The 23,856-nt window shown below is 36.8% G+C and overlaps 1 protein-coding gene across 1 annotated transcript in view; it reads right to left on the bottom strand.

Moving 5' to 3' along the window:
• Positions 1 to 4,177: 4,177 nt before the first annotated feature.
• Positions 4,178 to 23,856, bottom strand: part of NFX1 (nuclear transcription factor, X-box binding 1) — a 33,719-nt gene continuing 14,040 nt past the window's right edge. The window contains exons 5-24 of the mRNA XM_054384856.1: positions 22,880 to 22,985; positions 22,233 to 22,304; positions 20,949 to 21,088; positions 19,854 to 19,953; positions 19,534 to 19,751; positions 18,802 to 18,899; positions 17,317 to 17,347; positions 16,227 to 16,309; positions 15,239 to 15,347; positions 14,484 to 14,603; positions 13,735 to 13,814; positions 13,216 to 13,446; positions 12,841 to 12,914; positions 12,464 to 12,565; positions 11,042 to 11,083; positions 10,671 to 10,769; positions 9,408 to 9,474; positions 7,541 to 7,686; positions 5,286 to 5,387; positions 4,178 to 4,313 (exon numbers count right to left, since the gene is read on the bottom strand). Of these exons, the coding sequence (XP_054240831.1) occupies positions 4,238 to 4,313; positions 5,286 to 5,387; positions 7,541 to 7,686; positions 9,408 to 9,474; positions 10,671 to 10,769; positions 11,042 to 11,083; positions 12,464 to 12,565; positions 12,841 to 12,914; positions 13,216 to 13,446; positions 13,735 to 13,814; positions 14,484 to 14,603; positions 15,239 to 15,347; positions 16,227 to 16,309; positions 17,317 to 17,347; positions 18,802 to 18,899; positions 19,534 to 19,751; positions 19,854 to 19,953; positions 20,949 to 21,088; positions 22,233 to 22,304; positions 22,880 to 22,985 (2,096 nt within the window). The 3' untranslated portion in view covers positions 4,178 to 4,237. The remainder of the gene's footprint in view (positions 4,314 to 5,285; positions 5,388 to 7,540; positions 7,687 to 9,407; positions 9,475 to 10,670; positions 10,770 to 11,041; positions 11,084 to 12,463; positions 12,566 to 12,840; positions 12,915 to 13,215; positions 13,447 to 13,734; positions 13,815 to 14,483; positions 14,604 to 15,238; positions 15,348 to 16,226; positions 16,310 to 17,316; positions 17,348 to 18,801; positions 18,900 to 19,533; positions 19,752 to 19,853; positions 19,954 to 20,948; positions 21,089 to 22,232; positions 22,305 to 22,879; positions 22,986 to 23,856) is intronic.

Consider the following 23,856-nt stretch of genomic DNA (forward strand, 5'->3'; position numbering starts at 1 on the left):
AGTAAGACAAAAAGTTTTCAGCTGTATTCCAAGAATTCTTCAATCTCAGATCATGTCTTGAATTTCTCTGAACTGCCATGCACTCCACCTGGAATATCAGGTCAAGACACTGTAATTTTCTGCTGCTGTTCTTCATTTTTGTGGCTTTTACCATTGCAAATGCATTACTTATTAGAAAAGTTACAGAAGGAAGCAGTTAAAAAAATTCCAAATTTCTGATGTTTGCATTTTGAGTCTCCCTGTCGTATACTGAACCACGTTGACAAAAGTTTTCACCACCCTCTCCATAATATTTGTCATCCTGCATTTATTAATCTAATGCCCACAGGGAATTTTAAGTGACATTAGTCTGAACTTCCCCCTCTACCCCCACCCTTTACAAGTCACCATTACAACTGAAGAGTGGGCAAACAACAAAGGGACAATAAGTTAAAATCCTACATTTTATTGCCAAGTAGCATTTAGGCTGACACAGTAGAGGGATTTTCTGGTAAGGAAAAATGTACATTATGTACATTTCTATTCAGACAATCATCTCTCCTGTACATCTGAATACCAGTAAGACAGCAGATAATCCTTACTCTGTTTCCTGGGGACTCCCTCTTTACTTGCTTCCTTCTCCTTATAGCGCTCATTTAAAAATCCCTTCAAATCACACCTCGTATTTCAAAACGTGAGGAAAAGGATTCTCCAAACTTCTATCTAAATTTATTTTTTCTCTCTGTAATATCTCAGCCTTCGAACTTTGGAATCCCAAGATAAAGCTTGCAAACAATTCCAAAGCACTGAACGTTCAATGTAGATTTATTTCGGGAAAAGAAGTAAAGAAAGTAATTTTATACCAGTAACTTGATAAAAATCAAGTCAAATATAAAACTTTCAACAAATAACTTAAGTGTTTTAGAACAGTTTTACTTTGCTCATTTCGTTATGCAGCATACTGTACAAAACTGCCACAGAAACAGTGGTATCGAAATCTATTACACATCTGATACAATTGTAGGTTAAACCCAAGCACTGAATATTCAGAGCACTTTAAATATGTTAAACAATATAGATAGGTAATAGCACAGCCTACTTTATGCACCATTTGAAAAGCACTTCATGAAGTTGCATGAATTCCAACTGACATCACAGTTTATTTCAAAAGATGCTTATTGCAGGATACTCTCTTCAAATAAATTTACAAGGAACAATATTCTTCGTGGAGCCGTGGAAAACATCTAGCACACTGAAGCTTAAGACTTGGATTCCAGTGATGTCAGTAGGATTTTTGCCATGGACTTCACTGACAAGTGGATTTCTTCCACCCACTCATTTTTGTACTAGATAAAAGGCCAGCTCAGACTTACAAAATAGCTATTTGAATGTTTTTTTCCATGAGGCACACGTGCAACATGAAGATAAGTTATCATAGATATCAAAATTACAGCCTTTAGTACGATTCCATATGAAAGTCACAGCTATACTGCAGCAAAAGCAAACCAGAACAGAGAGGAAAGCACCGCTGTTAAACTTTGCTAAGTTCCTTCTTAAGGCTATGTCACCATGTCCTGGTCAGACATCAATACTTTCTTTTTTGCTATTACTTTCTCAGGTAAACGGTATCACATTTTTAACCAAGTTATTAAAATGCATTTCAAAAATAAATGTTTCTGTACTTGTGCCTGGCTTCATAACTAGCGATACATTCCACCAGCCATGACTCAGAGATGCATAACATACAGATCTAGAAAAGCACTGAACACACATAGTTAAGAGGGTTGGCAATGAGATTACCCCTTCTCAGTATGAGCAGACTTAGTAGCAATTATTCCCATCTTGAGAAGATTACCTGGGTTTTCTTATTAAAAACACTGGCAGAATAATTGACTGCTGAAGTGCATCTCACCAAGGTTCACATTTTTATGAGCTAAATATAGTGCTACTAAAGCCTTTCAAATTTTAGATTTCAAATCAGAGGTGTGAAAGTGACATTTCAGATTCATGTGAAACTGTGTGAAAGTTAATAGGCTTCAGCTGTATTAAATTTATTATCAGCAAAATCACTTAGGTTTTCTGTCATGTTAGGTTTACCTATGGTATACGAACAGTGTGTGCTGCAGAGGACATGCACCTAACTTCATACTCCCAGTTTGCCAGAGGTGTGTGTAAGCTCCCATTGCAAACTTCCCCTTGCAGTATAACCATGTACCTGCCCCCTAAGAAGTGTTATCTGCTTGCAAAACGGCATTATATGAACATAGCTCTGAGCTTCAAACCCAGAATTAGCCTTTGCCTAGCCACACTGAGATCCGGTCTGCACACACTGGAGTACACACCTCATAATGAAGAGACTGAAGAAATACATCCCTGGAAAGATGCCCAGCCATGTATTTCTTCAACTGAACTTAGCAAAGCAGCACACCTTGTAGAATCAAACATTGATTTCTTTAAGAAATTAAGGGCAAATTTATTAAGCTATATTATTTTTCATTTCTGTTCACAAAATTAAACAAGAAAGGTATCACGAATTTAAAGCACTACATGCAAATTAGAAGCCTGAACGCTCTTAAGGGTTGAGAATTCTTCTGATGATTGTTTTTCACCTGAAGTGTACGTGTTTCAAATGTTTAGGAAGGTTTAAGATTGCAATTTTTTAAGACTGCATACAAAAATACCAGGCAATACTAGCGTGCACTTTAACTTTCAGGACACTTTGGGGCATAGATTTGTCTGTAATATTTGTTGCTCATTCTTTTAAGCTTCACCAGCTGTTCAAGATGAAATGCAGCCAGGGAATGCTTTGCAGTTAAGGCTATGATAGTTAAGTGAATCTAAGCATGGAGAACTGCCTTCCATTTTCTTGGCAACAAATCTCACACTGCACTGTAGTGAGCTGGCTGAAAAATAAACAACAGATGACAGGTCTTCTGCTATAACTTTCTTTGTTACACTAAGCCACTGTTAGCAGCAGCCTCTGATGCTGTACAGGGGACTCCCCTCTAGTACTACATGTAGCCACAATTAGTGTCAGTTACTAAAGTCACTACTTCAAAAAGTCTTCTCCTCAAGGGAACAGATAACTATTCAAGTTCAGAGCTGTGCCACCTCTTCTGATCAGACCTGCAATCTCCTTTCCCAGAAAGCTACTTGCTTGCCTTAATCTGGAAACAATTCAATGTCTATGAGACCACTCTGGTGTCTTTCACTGTTTAAACCATTGTCCCATTTTGTTCATGGCATTTCCCATACAACAGAGATCCTCCATTGCCAAGCAACTTAGCTGGCCTCATGAATTTTACAAATACTGTTCCAAATTCATAGCACACTTGAATCAAGCTTCATGCATTCATTGTAAACTTGCACAGTACAGAAAAGAATTATAAACCCCCAATAAAACCATGCAAAAAGAAACCCCAGAAGACCATCAAGCCAAAATACCTAAACACAAATGAAACCAAACAGAACATCAAAATGATATATAAAGTTGGATTTTGTTCAAGGTCTTCAACAAAGTAATTGTCATTTTCTTAGGATGTGTTTGGGGTTTTTTTTTTTAGTATTTTTTGGGGGGTGTTGGTCTTCCTTTTTTTTTGTTTGATTTTTTTGATTGTTTCAGTTTTTACACATCAAAAACACAAAAATAAGTCTTAATTCCCTACCACCCTCAAATCCTGACTCTTCAGATACCAAAGGAATTCTGTGCTCTTCATGGGCATTCAGTACATATATTCATACTTGGATTCAGTCTGGTATTTCCTTCCATGTAGAAGAGTAATTCACACTCCCAAGTTTATCACATTAGCACAAAAGTGAATTAATAAAATATGAAAATACTTTGAAGAATATTGTCAGTGTTTTCAACACAGAATATTTGTCTATTTTAAGTTGCATGAGATATGTCAAAATAAATCTTCTAAGACTTATCATTGTTCTTACTATTCCCAAAAATATATCTTTACCAGTTCTCTCACTTTAAAGGCATCAATGGAAATCTACATCATTCTAACAGCACATCAGATAAAAAATTGCACCAAACCAGGTTTAAAAAGCTAAACTACTGCAGTTATTCTGCAGTTAGATAAACTGTAAAACTCCCTAGCTTTCTGAAGTATCACAATCAATCTGACTTTAGATCTTACATCATGAATAAGCAGAACAACTGATCACTTGACAGGTAGTCAGAAAGCACCTCACACAATAAGTTGGTATCTTCACCTCTAAGTTTCTATAGCATAATTCTACACCAATCACTTCAGTCCTGGACATCGAAGTAGTCAATAACTGGCTCTTCTTTTAATGGCTTGGATAAACCACCGTTTCCACTGCTCCTGAAATTGTAAGAACATTAGATGTTACTCACCCACATGAAAAACACAAAGCATACTGCAATCACAAGCTCCCACATCATCTCAATGCACTTGTGCACGCTGCACTGATAGAGAGCATGCAGTGCTACATTATGTATTAATGGAAGCATCCCTGTGTTCTAGAAAGCTTTTCCTAACTGGTTACTGGGGGAAAAAAAAAATCTACTTTATTAAATGAGTGTACATCAATGTGTGGCTGAATTAATAGAATTTGTTTTGGAGTTTTACCAGAAAATACCAGGTACTGGTAATATTTATTACAAAGATAATACTGAAGACTAGATGTTCAGTGTGCTTTTTTAAAAGAAAGAACAGAAGAAATACTGTACAAGTGAGCTGATGATAAATCTGCTTGCTTTTAAATGGAGGAGTAACAAAAAAAAAATACAGTAATGTCAAATTCACACTAGAAAGTTTTTTTCTATGAGACAGTATAAGATCTGTCAGAAGATTCTGTAGAATTAAGCACTTCTAAAGCAATTTCACTTCAAGTATTTAAAGATAAATGCCTAAAGCTCTTATTTTACTTAATTTTGCCATATAACCTTCTTTCATGAGGTTTACTGAAGACAGGAATCCCACAGAAGTGGAAATAAAGAATAACAACCTTTTTAAAATTCACATTGAATTCACATTCACAAGGAATACTACCATATTACCCTTTTACACAGAACAGTTAAAGGCAAAAATCATCCCAAAACCTCCAAAGGAGACATCTCTTCCCAATTTTCTAATTTTTAATAAAGACTAGGTAAGAAGTCCACAATATTTGTTATATTGCTCTCCCTAGACCACAAAAACCCTACATTTCCTTAGCACTCCATACAAGTTTTACTTCTGTGGAAAGCCACAGAAGAGGCTGCAAGCTCTAAAGCTGTGTGTGGGTTGGGAAAACAAACAGGGACTATTATATTGAAGAATACTGTTTCTTACTTATCTGTTTGTTTGTAATGAGGAATAGGAGGTGGAGGCCTGCTCTGCATTTCTTTATCTAGCACAGAAGTCAAGGTATTGCTTGGACAAATAGATTTCCCTCTAGAGAAATAAAAGAAAGATTATTTAATTCAGTAGGGCATTACATTCATCAGAAAGTCAGGGCAAAAGAGTTACACTTACAAGTAGCAGTTCTGGTGCCAGAGTTCATACCTGTATACTTAGATCATCTATTCAAATAGTTAATTTTCCAACCAGAGACCAACAGTGTGCAAAGGCTATTTTGATTACCAAGAGCAATGTGTCCAGTATTCTAAAATATCTCTTGAAGGCTGTCTATAAACATGTGAGTGTGGGTGCCCAGACTCTTTCCTCTCTGTATGTGAGCTGCACAACTCTCTACTCAGAAGCACACAACATGATCATCTGTTTAAATACCAAAAATTAAGCCCTTGCATTCCAGAGCAACACAGATCTGTTCTTTCATAGAACAGATACAAGATCAAAAGCAACTAAATAACTTAACTCAGCATCACGTGAACACAATTCACCGTGTTTGCACAAGCTGCTATCTAATGTTTTGGAAACATTCTTCAACTCCATCAGCAAGTCATGTTAAACTTCTTAACCACTCTGCACTCAAGGCAGCACTTTCCCAGAAACAACACAGTGACACTGCTTCTCCCTTGTCAGCCAGCCCAGGTGAAAATAAATATGACAGAAATAACATTATGTATTAGGAGAACAACAACCACCAAAAAAATCAGGTCTTACTGCCCTCCATACCAGTTACAATCTATTATACAATCAGAACCACACAATGTGGTTGTGCCCACTTGTGCCTGTCCCATCTGCAATGCAAGGGCCACACTGTGGCTCTGGACACTGGGCAGTATTTTCTCCAACACAGGAGAACATTATACTCTAGCACATATAAATATATTTTAGGCATATCGATTCATATTGGCTGTGAATCACACTCAGCTTCAGCGTGGCAGTCCCTGCCCAAAGGCTGCACTGTGGAAAACAACTCTGGAAAGATTGCTCCAAGAAGGCATCTAATTTCAACTAAAAAATAAATAAATTAGGTGTCCAAATAATTACCAAACACACTCTCTCTCTAGTACACTGTCTTAAAATTTCCTATAAATTTATGGGCCACTTTCAAGAGCAAATATGCTTTATTTCAACTTCCAGTCACTGTTATGATTTAGATCCAGGACTTGAAAACCTTCCACGTTCAGCATCTTTTCCCTTCACAGTTTCTTGTTTGAACTTTTTTGGGGGCAAATTAGCCAAATAAATTAAACTAAACGTTGTCAAGGTCAATTTCTTATCCTTTTTGCATTTTCCTCTAAACCCACACTACTGACATTTGAAGAACAAACTACTTCTGGTACATTAAACTGGATTGCTTTCCTATTTCTATCTGAATAGCCTATATTGGACATTAGGAAAAATTTCTTCACCAGAAGACTTGTCAAGCACTGGAACAGGCAGTCCAGGGAAGCAGTAGAGTCCCCATCCCTGGAAGGGTTTAATAGCTGTGTAAATGTGGTGCTGAGGGACATGGTTTATTTATGGCAATCTGGCAGTGCTGGGTTAAGGGTTGGACTTGATGATCTAAGAGTCTTTTCCAATCTAAACGATTCTGTGACTCTGTGTCGATCACAAGGTATTGGAAGTCTTCCCAAACTATGTCTGCAGTGAAATTACCCTGATTTTCCCCCCAGCTATATTCCTTTCATTTCTTTATTATCAACTTCTTTCTGTGGGTCTTCTCCAAATATTTCTAACTTTGATTATAAATCTCTTCAATATGTAGTAACTCCAGCTCCCTCTTTGTGCATTGAATAAAGAGGGAGTACATACCCTGTTGCAGGCTGAGATAGATGGAGAACAAGTAAGTTCCAATACCAGATATTTTCAAAGAAGGTGCAAATTTAGGTGTGACTTCCTAATGCAGCAATAAGCTTTAATAAAATTTTATCACATTTCTTATTCCTGATACTCCCATCAAATCTAGGTGATGGCAAAAAGACGAAAGACTGCTAAGACGAACAGAAAACAGCTTTGCAAATCTTAGCTTTTTTTCTTTCTCGTTTTTCATTTCTTATCTAACCTACTTGACTCGTGAAAATAAAAGCCTATGAAATTGTTGACTTAAAAACTTTTCTACTGGAAGTTATGTCACATTGCACATCCAATTTCTTAATCTATAGTTAATAGACTTGACCGAAGTAACGATGACGTACTTCACTGCGGTGATGACAACATTACGCTTTGGTTCGTTGTCATAGCTCACGCTTTCAATGCCATAAACCTGAGCTAATTCATGGATTATTCTGCGGTGGTCTCTGTTCATGGGCGGGTAACAGTGGCTCTTCTTTGTATGCTTGCCCTGAATTCAAAACAAAAGGTTTAAAAAAAGAAAAAAAAAAAAAGAAAAAAAATGGTAAAGTTTTCCTTCGGAAGGGTACCAGGATGAAGAGAAGACCACAAATATCTAATGCCTCAGTATTGACAGGCAACTTATCAAAAAAGATCCATGTATTTCTTAAAATTTAAATTACATGTTCTCTGCTGCATGCACCACCTCAAAGTACACACACACGTCTTTTAAGTCTGAAATAAAAATCCTGAATGTATCCATCTACTTACATCCCAAAGAAGTCACATAAAATGATTTTTCTTGTTTTCAAAAAGACCTGCTAATTGTGAATCAGATTTTTCAGACTACCTTTGCATTGCACATATAGAGCTAAGAAAGTATTAAATTTATCACTTCCCTCTACACCAAAGAAAAATCTTCCACATAATAAAACATCTATTGAGGCCATTAAGTGTAACAGGCTAAACCCTGAGAACAGGTTCATCTACCTGTGTTTTCGCCCCAACACCAAAGTGAGGAAAAAGTAACACGTAAAAAACTCTGGGTTCAGATAAAGAGTTCAGATAAGAGTTTACTGAAAAAAATGAGATAATATCCAACAATTACCTCAGCCTATTTGCAGGAAAAGCACAGAAGGAAGCAGCAGCAAGTGAGCTAAAATTCCAAGCCAGGGAGCTATTCCCCCATCCCTCCCTGTTCAGATGCCATCTCAGCAGAAAAGAGCCAGCATCCAAAACCAGCAACTGCAACAGGAAGCCTCCCATGTTACAATCTGAACTTCAAGCCCCACAATACTCTGCTGCAGCCAGCACTTTCATTTTGACGTCGGCATGAGGCAGGGTGGTTGTGAATAACAGCAGTGAATTTGAATTCAACCCATGACATTAAGTAAAACCAAAATGTGTTTTCATTTTGGTTACCAGACTGATAATGCTTGTTTCGACACTGATCACTACATAATGGGTTGGGTGACTCTGAACAGCAAATGCAGATAAGGATAACACACTCAGTACTTGAGGGACTCAAGACACTGCTTCTACCTTTGCCTTGGTCATCACCAACAAAGTCTTCTAGGTCTGTGGGTATACAGACATGGTTCAAGGGGAACACAAACTACCAGAAGCAGAGTAAGTCTGACTCAGGGGTTTCTAGAGAAATGCCAGCCTATACAGGGGACAGGGGATTTAAGGGCCCTGTACATTTAAGGGCACTGAGAGACCAGGACACACAAACTGGGTCAGGCCTGGTGCAGCAGCAAGCCAAGAGGATGATAACAACCATGGCTAAATTTGAGCCTATTTATAGAAGGAGAAGGACTACCTCACAAGCTGGCAAATGCAGGAAGGCATCCATAAACCTACAAGCAAGTTCCACCACAGGGATCAGAAAAGACTAGTCTTTCCTCCTCAAAGTCTGAACCTCTAAACATAATTTTTGATGATTAATAACGATAATTGATAATTAATGGAAATCCAAAAATTAATGATAAACCATTGCTGCATTAAAGCCTAGCACTGCTTGAATCTTTATGCATGGCTTGGTTATCACCAAAGCAATCCTGAACTACAATGTCTCCTAAATATTCTGTTCTATTTAAATCTCTACTGGAGCACAAACAGATCCAGTGTCAACTCATAACTAATAGCAAAGTTTGGTAACATCGATCTCACCCTAAACTAAACAAAACAAAACTGTTTCTTCTAAGACATACAGAATATCTCAATACTGACCTTATTCACAGCTTCCACAAGCATTCTCATTTCCTTCTCAATGTCACTGACAAATTTTAAGTCCTTCCTGCAAGAACAGCAAAGTAAATAAGGCAATATTGTGTACAGAGATGCAACACCTTAATCTTTTGTAACATTATTTTCAACAACAACAGGACTAAAGAACTCAACTGACTGAAGCAGAAGGGAGAGCACTTTGTTTTATAGATTATTTCATTAAAAAGCATGAGTATGTCATCACAATTACGAAAAACATGCGTTATTTTCCATTCAACCCAGCATAAATTTTATTAATATAACTCTACTGCCTGACAATAAAGTTCTACATTTTTCAAATGTGTAATGTAGATTTTAAAAGTTGTGATTTTAATGTTTTTAAATTACTTGTCCTTAAAGCCTTTCACTTAATTATAATAGATGATTAGGCACAAAACTGAGGATTGGGTAAACAGAGTGGGGCTCTTTTCCAAGAGACAGGAAAAGTGCACTGACTTTGGTCTTCAACTCATCTAGCACCACAGTGTTAATATAGGGATTAACAAATTTGTCTTTAAGACTAGATAAATGAAACCCAGTAACTCAATGTGCACTTGAGGACTAACACAAACTTGTACTTTTAGCTGTGAATGACACCATCTTGGATGGCATCATCTAAGCATCATTTAAAATGTCTGTCACTACTTACTAGTGGGATGCTTTCACTATGACCTTGACTTTCCATTGCCTCATTTTTAGATGCTTCAGTCTAGCAGACCTCTTTGCAGGCAGCACCTGCATAGGTTTAGCCCTGTACCAATCAAGTGGGTTACTCCACGTCTTTATTTTTTTTAAAAAAAAAGCAGCAAGGCAAAAAAATAGACTTGAGACAAAATGTCAGGCTATGAGTGTGGATTTCATTCCTTAGGTATCAATTCTGCCTTTGCGTTGAAAAGTCCACAAGGAACACTGAGATGCAGGTTTGAAACCAATGGAAATGTGAGTTCAGGTACTGCTTTATAGTGAGAAGAACAGCGGAAAATGATGTTTCCATTCTACATCAGGTTCTATTACAGAACAAAGCAACCTGCCAGGTGCTTTTTACTTTCCAGGTTCTCATTTGGAGGTCTTGAGAAGTGCACAACACCTCCTTTGCTTCAATTATCACCTACTGCCAAGGCTGGAGAGACAAGGGAACATGGGCATTTTCGCAAGGGTAAACTCTGCACTTCCCATCTTGTTCTCAACACTGTTTACCTACATGTGACACATCATTAGAACACATACCTTGCATCCTCTTTTAAAAGGTCACTGTACTTTGGTCCAGAAGAACGGATGTTAAAAGGATCAGAATTATCATCTATTTCAAGAGCCTCAGCAAGACGTCTGCATTTGAGGGTAGGAAGGAAAACCCGAAACATAAAGCCACAACCAAACGAAAAACCATCATGCAAATTCCCCCAGCCTCCCAAACGTGCTGAAGACTAAGATATGGGTTATTAATACAGCTCACAAAAACTACAGTCTATATATTTAGAACTACTCCGTATTTATCAGTTCTCTAGGTCATACAGGACAAGATTTTTTTTTCCCCACATAGCCTTAACTCTGCGAACTAGTGGTGCCTAAGAAAAAAAGCAAGCAAGTTTATTGCCCACCTGTTTCTCTGAAGAGCTAAGCATTCTTCATCACACTGCAACCTGAATTATGAAAGAAAAAGACAATTAGAATCAGTAGTTGAAAAAGTCATCCCCTTTCTTCTACCACCCCACACTCTCACATCCTTCCCTCTGCCCAATCATTGGGTTCTTTAAACTGACTTTTTAGACAAGCTGAAGTTGGCTTCATGCTGTTGAGTATATTTATATCTAGTTCATAGTGTGATACAAAGGGAAACAAAGTAGCTGAGGCTCAATCTGGGTAAAGCAGAGATTTAGAGTGCAGCTCCCCTGCTTTCACCTTGTTCTTCCCTCCCTTCTAAAGTATGACACTGACTCAACTAGGACAAAGCTGGGGACTGCAATGCACAGGTGCTCCGATGCATCATTGCTAGTGTTAGTTCATCTTGCCCATACATTCAGAGTTAAAATTACTTCAGTGTAGAAAAGGATTTAATGAGATGATCCAATTTTGTAGGCATTAAACAAATAGAACAAAATTATTAGCATTGCTACTATTAGCTTTTGAAACAGTAAGTCAGAAAGCAACTGGATGGGAAATATCACTGGTTTAACTTTATGCAATGTAAAAGAAAAACTAGATTTTAAACACATGTATCTGACTATAATAATTCAATTCACAATTAAGAGAGGAGAGATGGTAACAGAAAAACAACTAAAATCAGAAATTAGGGACTTGAAGGACAAAGAGTTCAGGGAGTCGAAGTTTGAGAGAAGTATGATGGAGAAATTTGGCAATTTCTTCAAGAACTTATATTAAAAGTAAAAACAAACAAACACAAACACCAACCAAAACCCAACCAAACAAACAAAAAAACCCCAAAACAACAACAACAACAAAAAAAACAGGCTAGTCCAATTCTGAGGAACATCAAGAGAAAGAAACCCAGCAAACTTAAGTCACAAGTAGTTTTTATGATGTAAAAGCAGAGTTGCACTTCCAGCCAGCAGGACAACACTAAGTGCCAATCAAACTGAGGTACAAATATAAGTAATCTAAGAAAGGTAATAGAAAATTATTACAAACAGTAAGATGATGACTAGAAAGAAAACGTGTCATATTAATCATCTAGGAGGGAACACTTGATGCTGAAACAGAAGATCATAGTGAAAAGTTATATTGTCCAGAAATCTTAAGAGTTTCCTATGCCTTTTCTGAGAAGTTTTTCTGGGTAAAAAGAAACTTGGAAACCACAATTATATTGTTCCATACATAATCACAAGACACACCAGACAATGCCAGAGAAATATTTCTACAGTAAAGCAAAAAACATGAGCTGCTAAGGAACTGTAAAACACTCTTTTAGCTAGAGTGAGGATACCTGAAGTCCTTATATTTTGGATAGCATTTTCCTCACAATACTAAGCATGTTCTAGATAATTTGAAATCTATCTCCTTACCTGGCCTGCTTCATTTCTTTCTTTGTAATAAGTCTACTGATTTCCACTGAATCTCCAAGCTGTAAATCTGTTAACTTTGTGGCTATAGATATAGCAGCTATTCTGAAAAAGAAGAATGTTAGATTTCATTTGAGGCAACAAATAAACCTTTGAAAACCTGTATGAAGTTGCACATTTAAACCTCCAAGTGGAAGAAGACAGACAATTTTCTCATGGTATAAAAGCTCAGGGGCATACAGAAAAAAAAAAGAAAGAAACTGTATGTGGAAGTACAAAGTCTGAAAACACTTGTGAATGGGGTGTATTTAGTCAAGCCTGAAACTGAATCAAACCACAAAGTCAGTCCAGTAAGACATGTAAAGAATTACAGTACAAACCTTTGATATGTATTAGATGCTTCAGAGCAAATCATTCTCTCCTTCCTTCTTCCACATTCACATTGAAGATCAACCTGTTGAATCACACAAGAGAGCAGCTTTCCTAAGCTTTCTGTCATATGGCAATGGAGAGATGTGAGGCAGGTAAATAAATACATTCCTCTAAAAAGTCTCATTTTAGCGGAATAGTAGCTAATTAAATAATGAGTAGGTTTTGGGATTTTTTTTTTATTTGTTTTAAATCAGTATTATAAGTTTAAGGGAAAAATATCATGTTCTCCATATCTAAATATGTCATTTTTTTGTCACAACTGTTACCTGCTGGTAACAGAACCCTACAATTGACTTTGCAGTGAGCTCTCGCTGGTTACCTACCTTTGCACAGCAGGATGTTGTCGGGCAGGGTGAGGAAGGATGACAAGGAGCCATACAGGGATGATTACAATATAGCCGTGGAATAATGCATGGCTGTTTACACTCTTCATCTATAAGACATTCTCCTTTATGACAGATTCTTTTGCATTTGTGCATTCCACATTTTAACATTTGATTGCAGCGAAGTCCACAGGAAATGTCAGTGAGATGACAAGGAATGTTACTTCGCAGCTGGAGCAGGGGAAGAAAAATTTTAACATGCAAATCTCAAAGTAGTTCTACACCTTCATTTGGCACTGTCCACAAAAAAATTGTAATACTAAAATATCTTGGGACAAAGACTGGATTTTTCTTTATATCATCATCAAATTCAGCAGCTGGTCTGAACACATATGCCATAAAGATACCTTTTTCTTATTTAATCCCATTAAATGCAGCTCCAGTAACACATTCTGTTCCAGAGGCCTACAGTCACAGAACTTTATTTAATATTCAAAAACATTTAGTAACCAAACTTACTTCGTGCTTGCCCATACACCATTTCTGAGTGAGATAGGTGCAAGGTGGACATTTCTCCTCACTGTGACATGAATGGTACACTGCAGCCACAGAAATACAAAAGCAGTTTTACTAGCATACTTCAATCAAATGCATTACAGGAAACAAAGATTATTGAACATGGGCTTGCATTTCAGAATGACACAATTTACAGGAAGTATGATGCTTCATGCACAGAATCTGTTCTTTAAAACACTTCTAAAATTACAATGGCAGATTTTTCAGGCAAGTATTTTTCTGTATTTTCTGAACTAGGTATTTCCTAACTTCTGAGAAGGGTTATACTATCAGACAGTTTTTCAGAAAGCATATCTGTTTGACCTGTGCTAAATCTTTTGTTGATCAGCCAATGTAATGCCAAGGAATGTAGAAACCAACTGTTCACTATATTAAGTGCTCCTTTGCAATAGTAGGGTAATCTTTGGAATATAGCATTTAATGTGCTGTGACTATTAATAATATTCAGAAAAAATTCAGTACTTTTCCCAGTCAGAAGTTATCACTACTAGTATTCACGGCAACTTTTTAATTGGTTGGCTTTGAAGTGTAAACTTTTGGAAATATTCACAACTAACTATAAAACATCTAATAAAAGAGGAACTTTATTTTCAAACACATCTATTTATATCTTTCTACATTTTCATTTGAAAACCCAAGCAGAACCAAACCAAAACAAAAACCAACAAGCAAAACCGAATTGCCTGACTTACCTGGATGATCACAGTCATGTGGCCTGGTGCATGTTTTTTTACACTCTGGTGGCTGAGTGCCACAGGGGACAGGGGGATAAATCACAGATTCACCACAATAACAAGTTAACTCATCAAAACCTGAAAAACAAATCGAACATATTCCAATGGCTACGTGTATCTGCACTTCTCCATGTATTTACATTCCATTCTAGAAATGCTCCCCCTTCACAGTTTTATTGTAGATGCAAAAATAAACCTAGAATTTGCAAGTTTAGGATTTAATGAAGGTAGATTTAAAGAAAGCTTTCAAACTTTGTTAGCAAACAATAAGTGGAAGGATGGATACAAGCTGAAGAACTAATTAAGGGCTTTTTCATCCCAACTTTCAAAAAAAAAAAAGCAGGTAAACAGATTCTGCTAAACGCTTCAATCCCTTTAACAGTTATGACATTGTTAAACAAGAGTTTCTTCAACTGAGAAATTCTCTAAATTGTTTTTATTTCTTGCATGTTTCCTCAGATATTTTAAGTGATTGCTGGCTCAACGTACATAATCCATTTCACTGTAACTTAAATTTAACTATTAAAATTCAGCACTTTGTAAACTCATCTAAAATGAAATAACTTTCATTCAGGAAAAAAACATACCACTCAAATCAACCGCATATTCTACCAACTCTGGTCCATTTGGATCACAGTCTGTCCAACTCTGACCAGGTCAGTGAATAAATTCTGTAATGCATAAGAACTAAGGTGCTCTTGCATATAACTCACTTGTCTGCCAGCAGGTTTGACAACTGCCCCGATGACAGGGCTCCTCACATCTGTGAAGCCCACAGTTGAGCTTACGACCACAAACCAAAGAACACTTATGTTCTGTGTCCTAGAGGAAGGCAAAAAAGAAAAGCAGGATTAAACTATAAACCCTGTTAGTTTTATTTTTCTCCTCTAAAATACAGGAATTGACAAAACTGTATAGTGCAAAATATAGCTTAGACCTGATCTGTCCAGTTTTACCATCACTGTATAGATGCAGTTTTTAAGACTCCTGGTGCAGACATACCTACATCATAGCTTATGCTACTTGGATTCCCTCCTCATTCTCCCAGGAATACTGCATTGACAAAATGCATCTTTACAGTGATTTAATTGCATTTAGGTTGGAACTTAGTTTTACATTTGTAATGACACCCATAAAACAAATGTTGCAAAAATCAACACACCAACTTTAAACATGACCAATACTGCAAATAGTGACTGAAAATCATAGAATTGTTTGGGTTGGAAAGGATCTTAAAGATCATCTAGTTCCAACATCCCTGCCATGGGCAAGGACACCTCCTGTTGAAAGCTTCATTTAACCTGGCCTTGAACACCTGCAGGGATGAGCTTCCACATCTTCTAGGCAATCTGTTTCAGTGCCTCACCACTCACAAAGAGAAGAATTTCTTCCTTGTATGTAATCCAAATCTACCCTCTTTCAGTTTAAAGCCATTACCCCTTGTCCTATCACTAAAGGCCCTTGCAGAAAAAAGTCCTTCTCCAGCTTTCTTTTAGGGTCTTTTTAGGTACTGGAAAGCCACTATAAGGTCTCCCCAGAGCCTTCTCTTCTCCAGGCTGAGCAACCCCAGCTCTCTTACCCTGTCTTCAAAAATGGAAAGATATAAAAGCAACAATAACAATAAAAAAGTCTTTCAATATCTCAGCCAAAACTAAACACACATCCCAGCAAGCAGCTTCATAAAACCACACATTAACTTACCACACAGCAAACCTCATTACACTTGTGTCGTCCACATGATCTTTTCTTGTTGCATCGCTTGTCACACATGAATGTAATAGCAGCTATTAAAAAAAAAAACACAACACACCACCATCACAACAAACAAACAAAAACCCCACCCAAAAAAAAAAAAAATCAGTCATAACTTTTATGTCTTTGGTTATGCTGACAACAAAAGCTGTGATCACAGTATTATGCTAAGGCTGTTCCAGAGCATGGTCTGGGAAAGACTAAGTCAGCAAGGAAACTTTTAATTACTTGCAGATCACAGAAAATAGGATATCCTGACACAATGGAGTACTACAAACATCCAATTTAAGACTGCTCAAACTGGTAAAACAGTAAAAATCAGTCAAATACAACTACTGCTGATATGCTCATGCAACTGGTGCTAAAAAAGAACATCCTTATCACTGTCCAAAGGTAACTTCTGGATTCTGAAAAACTAAGCCTTCATAGACAAAAGTTCAAATTAGGAAATATGTACACTACTTCCTTATGTATCTTGTAAGTAAGCACCTGAGTATGACAGAGGTCCATCAAGTAAACAATTCACTGAAGTGAATTTTGAGTTGTTACATCCAGAATACTAAGAATGGGAACTCTCCACCAAGCTCAGATGCAAAGACCAGCAACATACAACTGTGAAACAGAATCAAAACTTGTACTTTTCCAGGCACCTGGTCAAAAGCAGAGCAGAAGTACTATTTTGTATGTGAGCTGTGCAAATTGACCCAAAGATATGCAGGGGAATGACCCAGTGAATATGGCAGGTAGCACAAGAAACTGCTCAAATTTAAACAGACAAGTTGTTTGGAATCTTAGAGATCAAATACTGAAGAAGCCTTTACTTATGCAAAAGATGGATAGAAATGAAAGAGGTTTATTATAAAACTCTTCCCCAAAGAAGCATCATCTCAAAAAATTATCAACTTGGTACAGACATATGGATAAAAGAAGCAGTACTGAATGGATGTTTGCTAACTTTGCCAACATAATCCAAAATTACTATGAGCTGTGGATCACTTTTAAAACAAGTTTGTATTATATAGGTAAGATAACACCGTACCTTTATTTCTGAGGAGAGCACATGGGACTTCCTAGAAAGCAAACAGGGATCCATTAGGTTAAAACACGAAACAACTGAAACTTAATTTAGCTAGAAAGCATCTAGTTCCATGATGCAGAAAGACACAGCACTGTTTCCAGGTGTATAACACTTCCGGATATAGAAGTGAAACAAATTTGGAAAAAATCATCCAATCTGGCCTCGAACACCTCTCCAGGGAGGAGGCATCCATGATCTTCCTAGGCAACCTGTTCCAGTGACAGATGAAAAAAAACCAAAACATTGTTGATCAACTACATCTGAACCTTCAGCTATCAGGACTTTACACTGAGTGGTAATTGCTGAGCATCACAGTTTCCCAGACTGATGCAAGTTATCAGTGTAGTTCGCTCATACTTTTTCAAGAAAGCAGTTTTGTGGTGTCTGAGAAGCTGCATTAACTCCCTACTCTGCACAAACCTCACTACTCTGTTTCAGGCCTCAAAATAAAAGATAATGTGATGTCTTCTACCCCATAACTACCCTCAAGCAAACTTGTAGGAGAAAAAGTTCCAATCTCAAGCAAAGTCTCAGCCGTTTTTATAGACTTGGAGACTTACATATTCAGAAGCCATCTCTACTTATAGAGGATATACAACAGGTCAGAAAAATCATCATGATAGTAGTCAAGGATTTCAAAGCAGTGATTGCCTTGAAGTAGCATAGTTTAAACATATACTAATTTTTATATAATAATTGCTGAGAAGAAGACTGGAGAAGGACTGCTTACTAAAGGCCTGTAGTCATAGAACAAGGGGCAACTGTTTGAAATTAGAGAAGAGTAGACGTAGATTGGATGTTAGGAACACTTTCTGCACCATGAAGGTGGTGGGACACTGCAACAGGTTGCCCAGGGAGGTAGTTGAGGTCCCATCCCTGGAGATACTAAAGGCCAGGCTTGACAAGGCTCTGAGCAACTTGATCTAGTGGAGGATGTTCCTGTTAACTGCAGGGTATTGGACTAGATGACCTTTGGAGATCCCTTCCAGCCCAAACCATTGTATGAACCTAAGAATCAGGACCAGCAAAAACTTCATATTCTCTCCGAAAAAAATAAAATTATACAACAAATCTACAATCTATTACTATAAAGTTTTAGTTAGCTTTTATGTTAGTATACTCTTTTCTCAGCTTACACAACTTGAGCTTTATGAACAGGGCAGGATAATACAGAACTTTGCAGCCAGTTTAAACAAAAAGAATTCTGATTCAACTCTGCAAAACACGTCCAAAAACTGCCTTCAAAAGTAACCCATATCAGCATTTCACAGTATAATTTAGCAAGCATGTATCAATTAGTATACAATAGAGGTTCTTGCCATTAAGGAGCACAGCATCTCTTATACTTCTTAGCTTTCTTTTCCTCAAATACTTCACCTCCTTTTTCTCTGGAGCTTTAAACCAACAAATATTACTTGTTTCCATGGCTAAGTGTTATACACTCACCTTTTTTTTGAAGCCACACCTACAGTAAATATTTGATGTGCGAGAACATGGTCTACATTCTCCTTCATGGCAAAGGCTTTCACATGTATGAATTAACTCTAGCAAAAAGAAAATACAAAGATTAACAATTTAAAATCCATGACCTGGAACTTCATATTTTTTTAGCAGCATCGCTGGTTAAAGATAATAAGCTTATGTGCAGCTGGCTTTCTAAACAAATTAACTAATTTGGACTAAATGTGCGTAAAATTTCACTGAAATGTCAAACTGCTTCTGCATGCAAGCTTCTCAAGCTACTTCTTGCATTATGACACTCTTACAACAGCAGGAAATGAACATGTACTGGAAGCACTTGAACAAAATCATTTATCTCTACCTATCTCCACATGAAAGTCAGATGATCTCTGTGGGCTTTGAAAAGGCATCAGACTCTCTGGAAATTCCTACAGGTCTGTTCCTCTACCCATATAGGAATGGTGCATGTAAACAGAATTTAAAAGGCTAACTAGCATTAGTGCTTCCTAAACAAATATATTTCCTGGTTTTAGTGTACCATTATAAACAATCAACCAGACTGTAGGATCTGCAGTAGCTTTTACACTCAATTTAAACCCCAAATCACTAATCAAATATTTATTTCTTGAAATGAAACAGTTAAGGTAACGTTTTTTCCCTTTTTTTTTTTAAACAATGAGATCATTTGAATTCTCTGATGCAGAAAGTTCTAATTACCATAGCTACCACAAGAAAGAGGTTTGCCACATGTTTTTCCACATGATGGGATAGGGTCTGTGCATATTTTACGTTCAACACATCCTAGTTCCAGTAATTTGCTGAGAGGTGTCTGACCACAGGGGCAGCGATACACTACTTGTGGAAGCCGTGGACAGAGCTGGCAAGGTTGAGGATGGCATACTTGGGTACAGTTGTGCCTCCCACAATTTAATTTTCTGGAAAAACAAAACAAAGGAACAAAAACAAACAACAAAAAAGGGAATTATCCAAGAGTATGACCTTTTTCTTTTTGAAGATCTGAATTATAGTGATCTTACTTGCCACATATATTCTGACATGAAAAGTTCCCAAATCCATCAGAGAATTCTTCCTTTGTCCCACACAATACTTCTTTAAAGTTGCTTCCACAATAGCACACTGGAAGAAAGCAATTTCCACAGAAAAAAATGTAAGAGAATATCAGTGACAAACACCTCCAACAGTAGACCAAAATAAAGACAAAATATGAAAATTTGTTAGCCAGTTTTTAGAAGAATAATGGAGTTGCTCTTTAGATTTCAGCAGCAGAGCTCCTACAGAAGCCATAATTCTTGGTTTATTCGGTTTAATAAGGAGATGAAAACTAAAGAGGTGGTAATATCTGCACAAAAAGCTTACTTATTAAAGCAATATACACAACTGATTAATTTCTACCTTAAAAGTTGAGAAAATTAACTTCCTATTTTCTGTATAAATCGTTCAACAAAAATATATTTGTATACTGGAACACGTATATATACAAGTTTATTTCCATTCAAGACCAAGTTTAGAAAATTTAAACAGAAACCATGAGTAGCTTGTTGAAATGTGCTTTCCTATACTTTCTCAATACTTCTTCCACGTATCATTAAGCAAGTCTCAGAATTATAGTAAAAGATTAAATAGGATCATAGGACAATTCAGGACAGAAGGGCCATTATGCTATCAGCTAGACCAAGCTCTTACTCTTAAAGCAGTCTCCAATGAGATCAGACCAAGTTACTCAGTGTTTCATTTACATGGGTCCTGAAAACTTCCAAGTTCCCAAGAACAGCTTTTTCTCATAGCTGGTTACATCATTTCAGCTTTGGCTCACCATCTCTTGTCCTCCACCAATGCACAGTCTGCCTCTGCCTTCTTGATTACCTTCTATTAGTTACTGAAAGGCCACTGCTCAGCCTCCTCAAGCTAATGAAATCCAGTGCCACTACCCTGTCCTAACAGGGCACCTACTCCAACAGCCTAGTCATCTTGGCAGGATTCTTCCTAGTCATATTTAAGTATTCCAGCAATAAATTTGGGGTTTATTAAGTAAAACTCAAATGCTTGGTAATGTTTTTTGCCACCCTCTTGATTTCATAATATAGACTGGAATAAGCCATTCCAATACTTACCCTGCTGTACTGTTAATTGGCAAGGTGAACATTTTCCTGCATGGCACACTTGAGTACAGTTGTGCTTACCACAGTTTAAAGTGTTTCCACATACATTAGAACAACGAATTTTTGTTGATTGGCCACAGCGAACTGAATGACTGTCGAGAAATGACATCACAGTCTGTCAGCTACCTTAATATCAACAGAGCTTTGATTAAACAGGAAAATACTTTTTCAGCAAGGCTTTGAAGGAAGGATAACTTAATAATGATTTTTTTTTTAAACAAATAACCCTTTATTCTTCCTTTTCCTCTCTGCTTCCCTTTTTCCCACCCTATTAAAGTGAGACACTTCCTACAGTACTAAGCCTACATAATTCTCTCTCAAGAAAATGGAAAGAATAAAAACGTGACACAGTAACTTGAACATAATGCATGGTTATGCATGATGCCAGAGGAGCAAATGTTCCTATTACAGACATCCTTCCCAGAATGAAGAATTAAATGATCCTGTCTGAAGAGCTGAATGAAGATAGGGATGTGGACACTAAGAGTCTGCAGTATCTATCTGCATCAGTAGTCTATAAAAGGACTTTAATTACAACTTATTTAAAAAAAAAAAAAAAAGGGACAAAACCTCTTTTTCCACTCCGGCTGGCCTCAAACAATGGCTGTAAAATGTACCTCTGAGTCACAGGTACCATACCAGACATCTTGGTTACTAATACAGTACCATATGAAAAAATGCTATTTAGAAGCAAGTTTTATATATAAAATGTAAAGGCAGGACAGTCTTGCTGTTAACAATGACACTTTATGCATCAACCATAAAAACACAGTCTTCAAATCTAGAATATACTATACTTCTCTTGACTGTGGAACAGGTAAATGTACACACTGCTTTTGGAATGGAACATTCCACTCATACATAAAAAGTGTGAACCTTTTTCTACTTCATTTCCTGTCTTCTACAGAATAAAAAAAAAGAAAAAATACTGCAATAGGATTTCAAAAACAAATCAACTCACAGCCTGCTTAGACAGGTCAGCTGCTTGTATCAAACTGATTTTAACACAGACAACTCTTCTTCACTATTTTTATCTTTTCTTAAACCACTAAAAGCAATTGCATTTTCAGAAAACATAGTACTCTCCAAATTATTTTAGTGCACAAGTAAAAGTTACAGCTCAGAATAAACTTTGTTCTGTAAACTTTTAATAAACTATAATAAAGAAGAATGTTATGATATAAACTTATACTATTCTTATATAAACATTTGTTTGTACAATAAAAGCATTCTTACCTTGTTTGTCCACATTCACATGTTTTTGTCACAAAGGCTGGGCACGAAGGGCAAGGTCCTGGATGGCACAATCTTAAAAATAAGTCAAAAATGAAAACAAAATTGCTAAGTTAACTTTAGCTTTACTGCACTCCCAGAGAAACAATCCATCACAACCCAGTCTGCAGTGATTTATTAGAAGATTATAGAAGCCACCTGCACTCCTGCAAGATATAAAAGCATTCCTCCTCTATGACTAAACTCAAATTAAACTCAAAAAGACAGGCTGAAGACTTCAGTATTAACTTATCTTCAGTGTATGCAGCGTTTTCAATGTTATCCTTGATAAAGCTAAACCCTTTACAAAGGATCCAAATCTTTTCACATAACTTTTAAGTCAATTATTTTTCTTCAGCCACAAGGGTCTGGTGTGATTCTCAAGTAACTTAATCCACTCTGACCCACTTCAACTTACTCTTAACGTAACATGAAGTATCAGTGTAACCCCCTAAGCAGTGCTTGGAATAGCACAACAAGCACCACCAGAAGCTTGTATCAACAGTTGCTCTCAGAGTTGCTGATTCCACAGCAAGACAAAATACACACCTACATTCTTCAGAAATTCTCTCTAGATCATTACAGTATTCTTTTGATAAACATTTACTTACATGTTACAAAGATGTGGACAGTCTGAACACTGCCTCTTCTTTCCACAAAGCTCCCCACAGCTATGTGGGATTTCATTTCTATTCCACTCAGGATTGTGCACCTTACCTAAACCACATCAAAAACAAAACCACTGCTTTAAATCCAATACTGAAACTGGGAAAAAAAGAGAAATCTGTATTTTTAATAGCAACAGTAGTCTTTGAAAAACAAAAACATATTCTATGTTTTTATCCATTTTCAGTGCTGATATACACTCTACTTCTTGAGAAGAGTCATTTGAATATGAAGCTCTAGAAGATTCTTTTCTTCTATTCTCTCAGCAGGCATTTAAGTAGCAGATATTTTAAATTAAATTGAAAAAATAAGAAAATTACCCTCCCTTTGAATTTCCTTATCTACTATGCAGCCTGATAAACTACAGGGGGAAAGTCCTGTGCTGCCTCCATTCCCTGGAGGTGTTCAAGAAATGTGTGGACATACACTTAGAGCTTAAGAGAGTGCTGTGCTCCCTTCATTTACCTCTTTATTAAACATGTACCTATATAAAGGTCTGAGAATTGTGAATATGGTTTCCTGTTTAGCCTCTATGGGTCCCTGATTAACATAAAAGACAAAACTGCTGTGTCAATTCAAAGGTTTAGAGAGTTGTATGCTTGAATTCTGTAGTACTTTGTTGTTTCTTGCCACAAATACTGACATAGCACATGCAGGTTATTTCAATCCTTCTACAGAGGAAAAGCTTGTAGGACAGCAGCCCAATTCTATCATAATTCTATAAAAATCACTATCTTTACATAGTGAAACTATTTATCACCTACTATTTAATATTTCAGGTTGTTTTTTTTTTAAATGTTTTAAGCAAATGTGTGATTCTCTGTTTTAAGCAAGGTCGCATTTTATGGATGTAGGCAAGTAAGCAGCAATACTGGAATTCAAATTAAAAATTAATCAAAATAACAAAACTGGTTTTCTCTGC

This window comes from Indicator indicator, chromosome 11 (genome assembly GCF_027791375.1).
Source record: "Indicator indicator isolate 239-I01 chromosome 11, UM_Iind_1.1, whole genome shotgun sequence".
NCBI lineage: Eukaryota > Metazoa > Chordata > Aves > Piciformes > Indicatoridae > Indicator > Indicator indicator.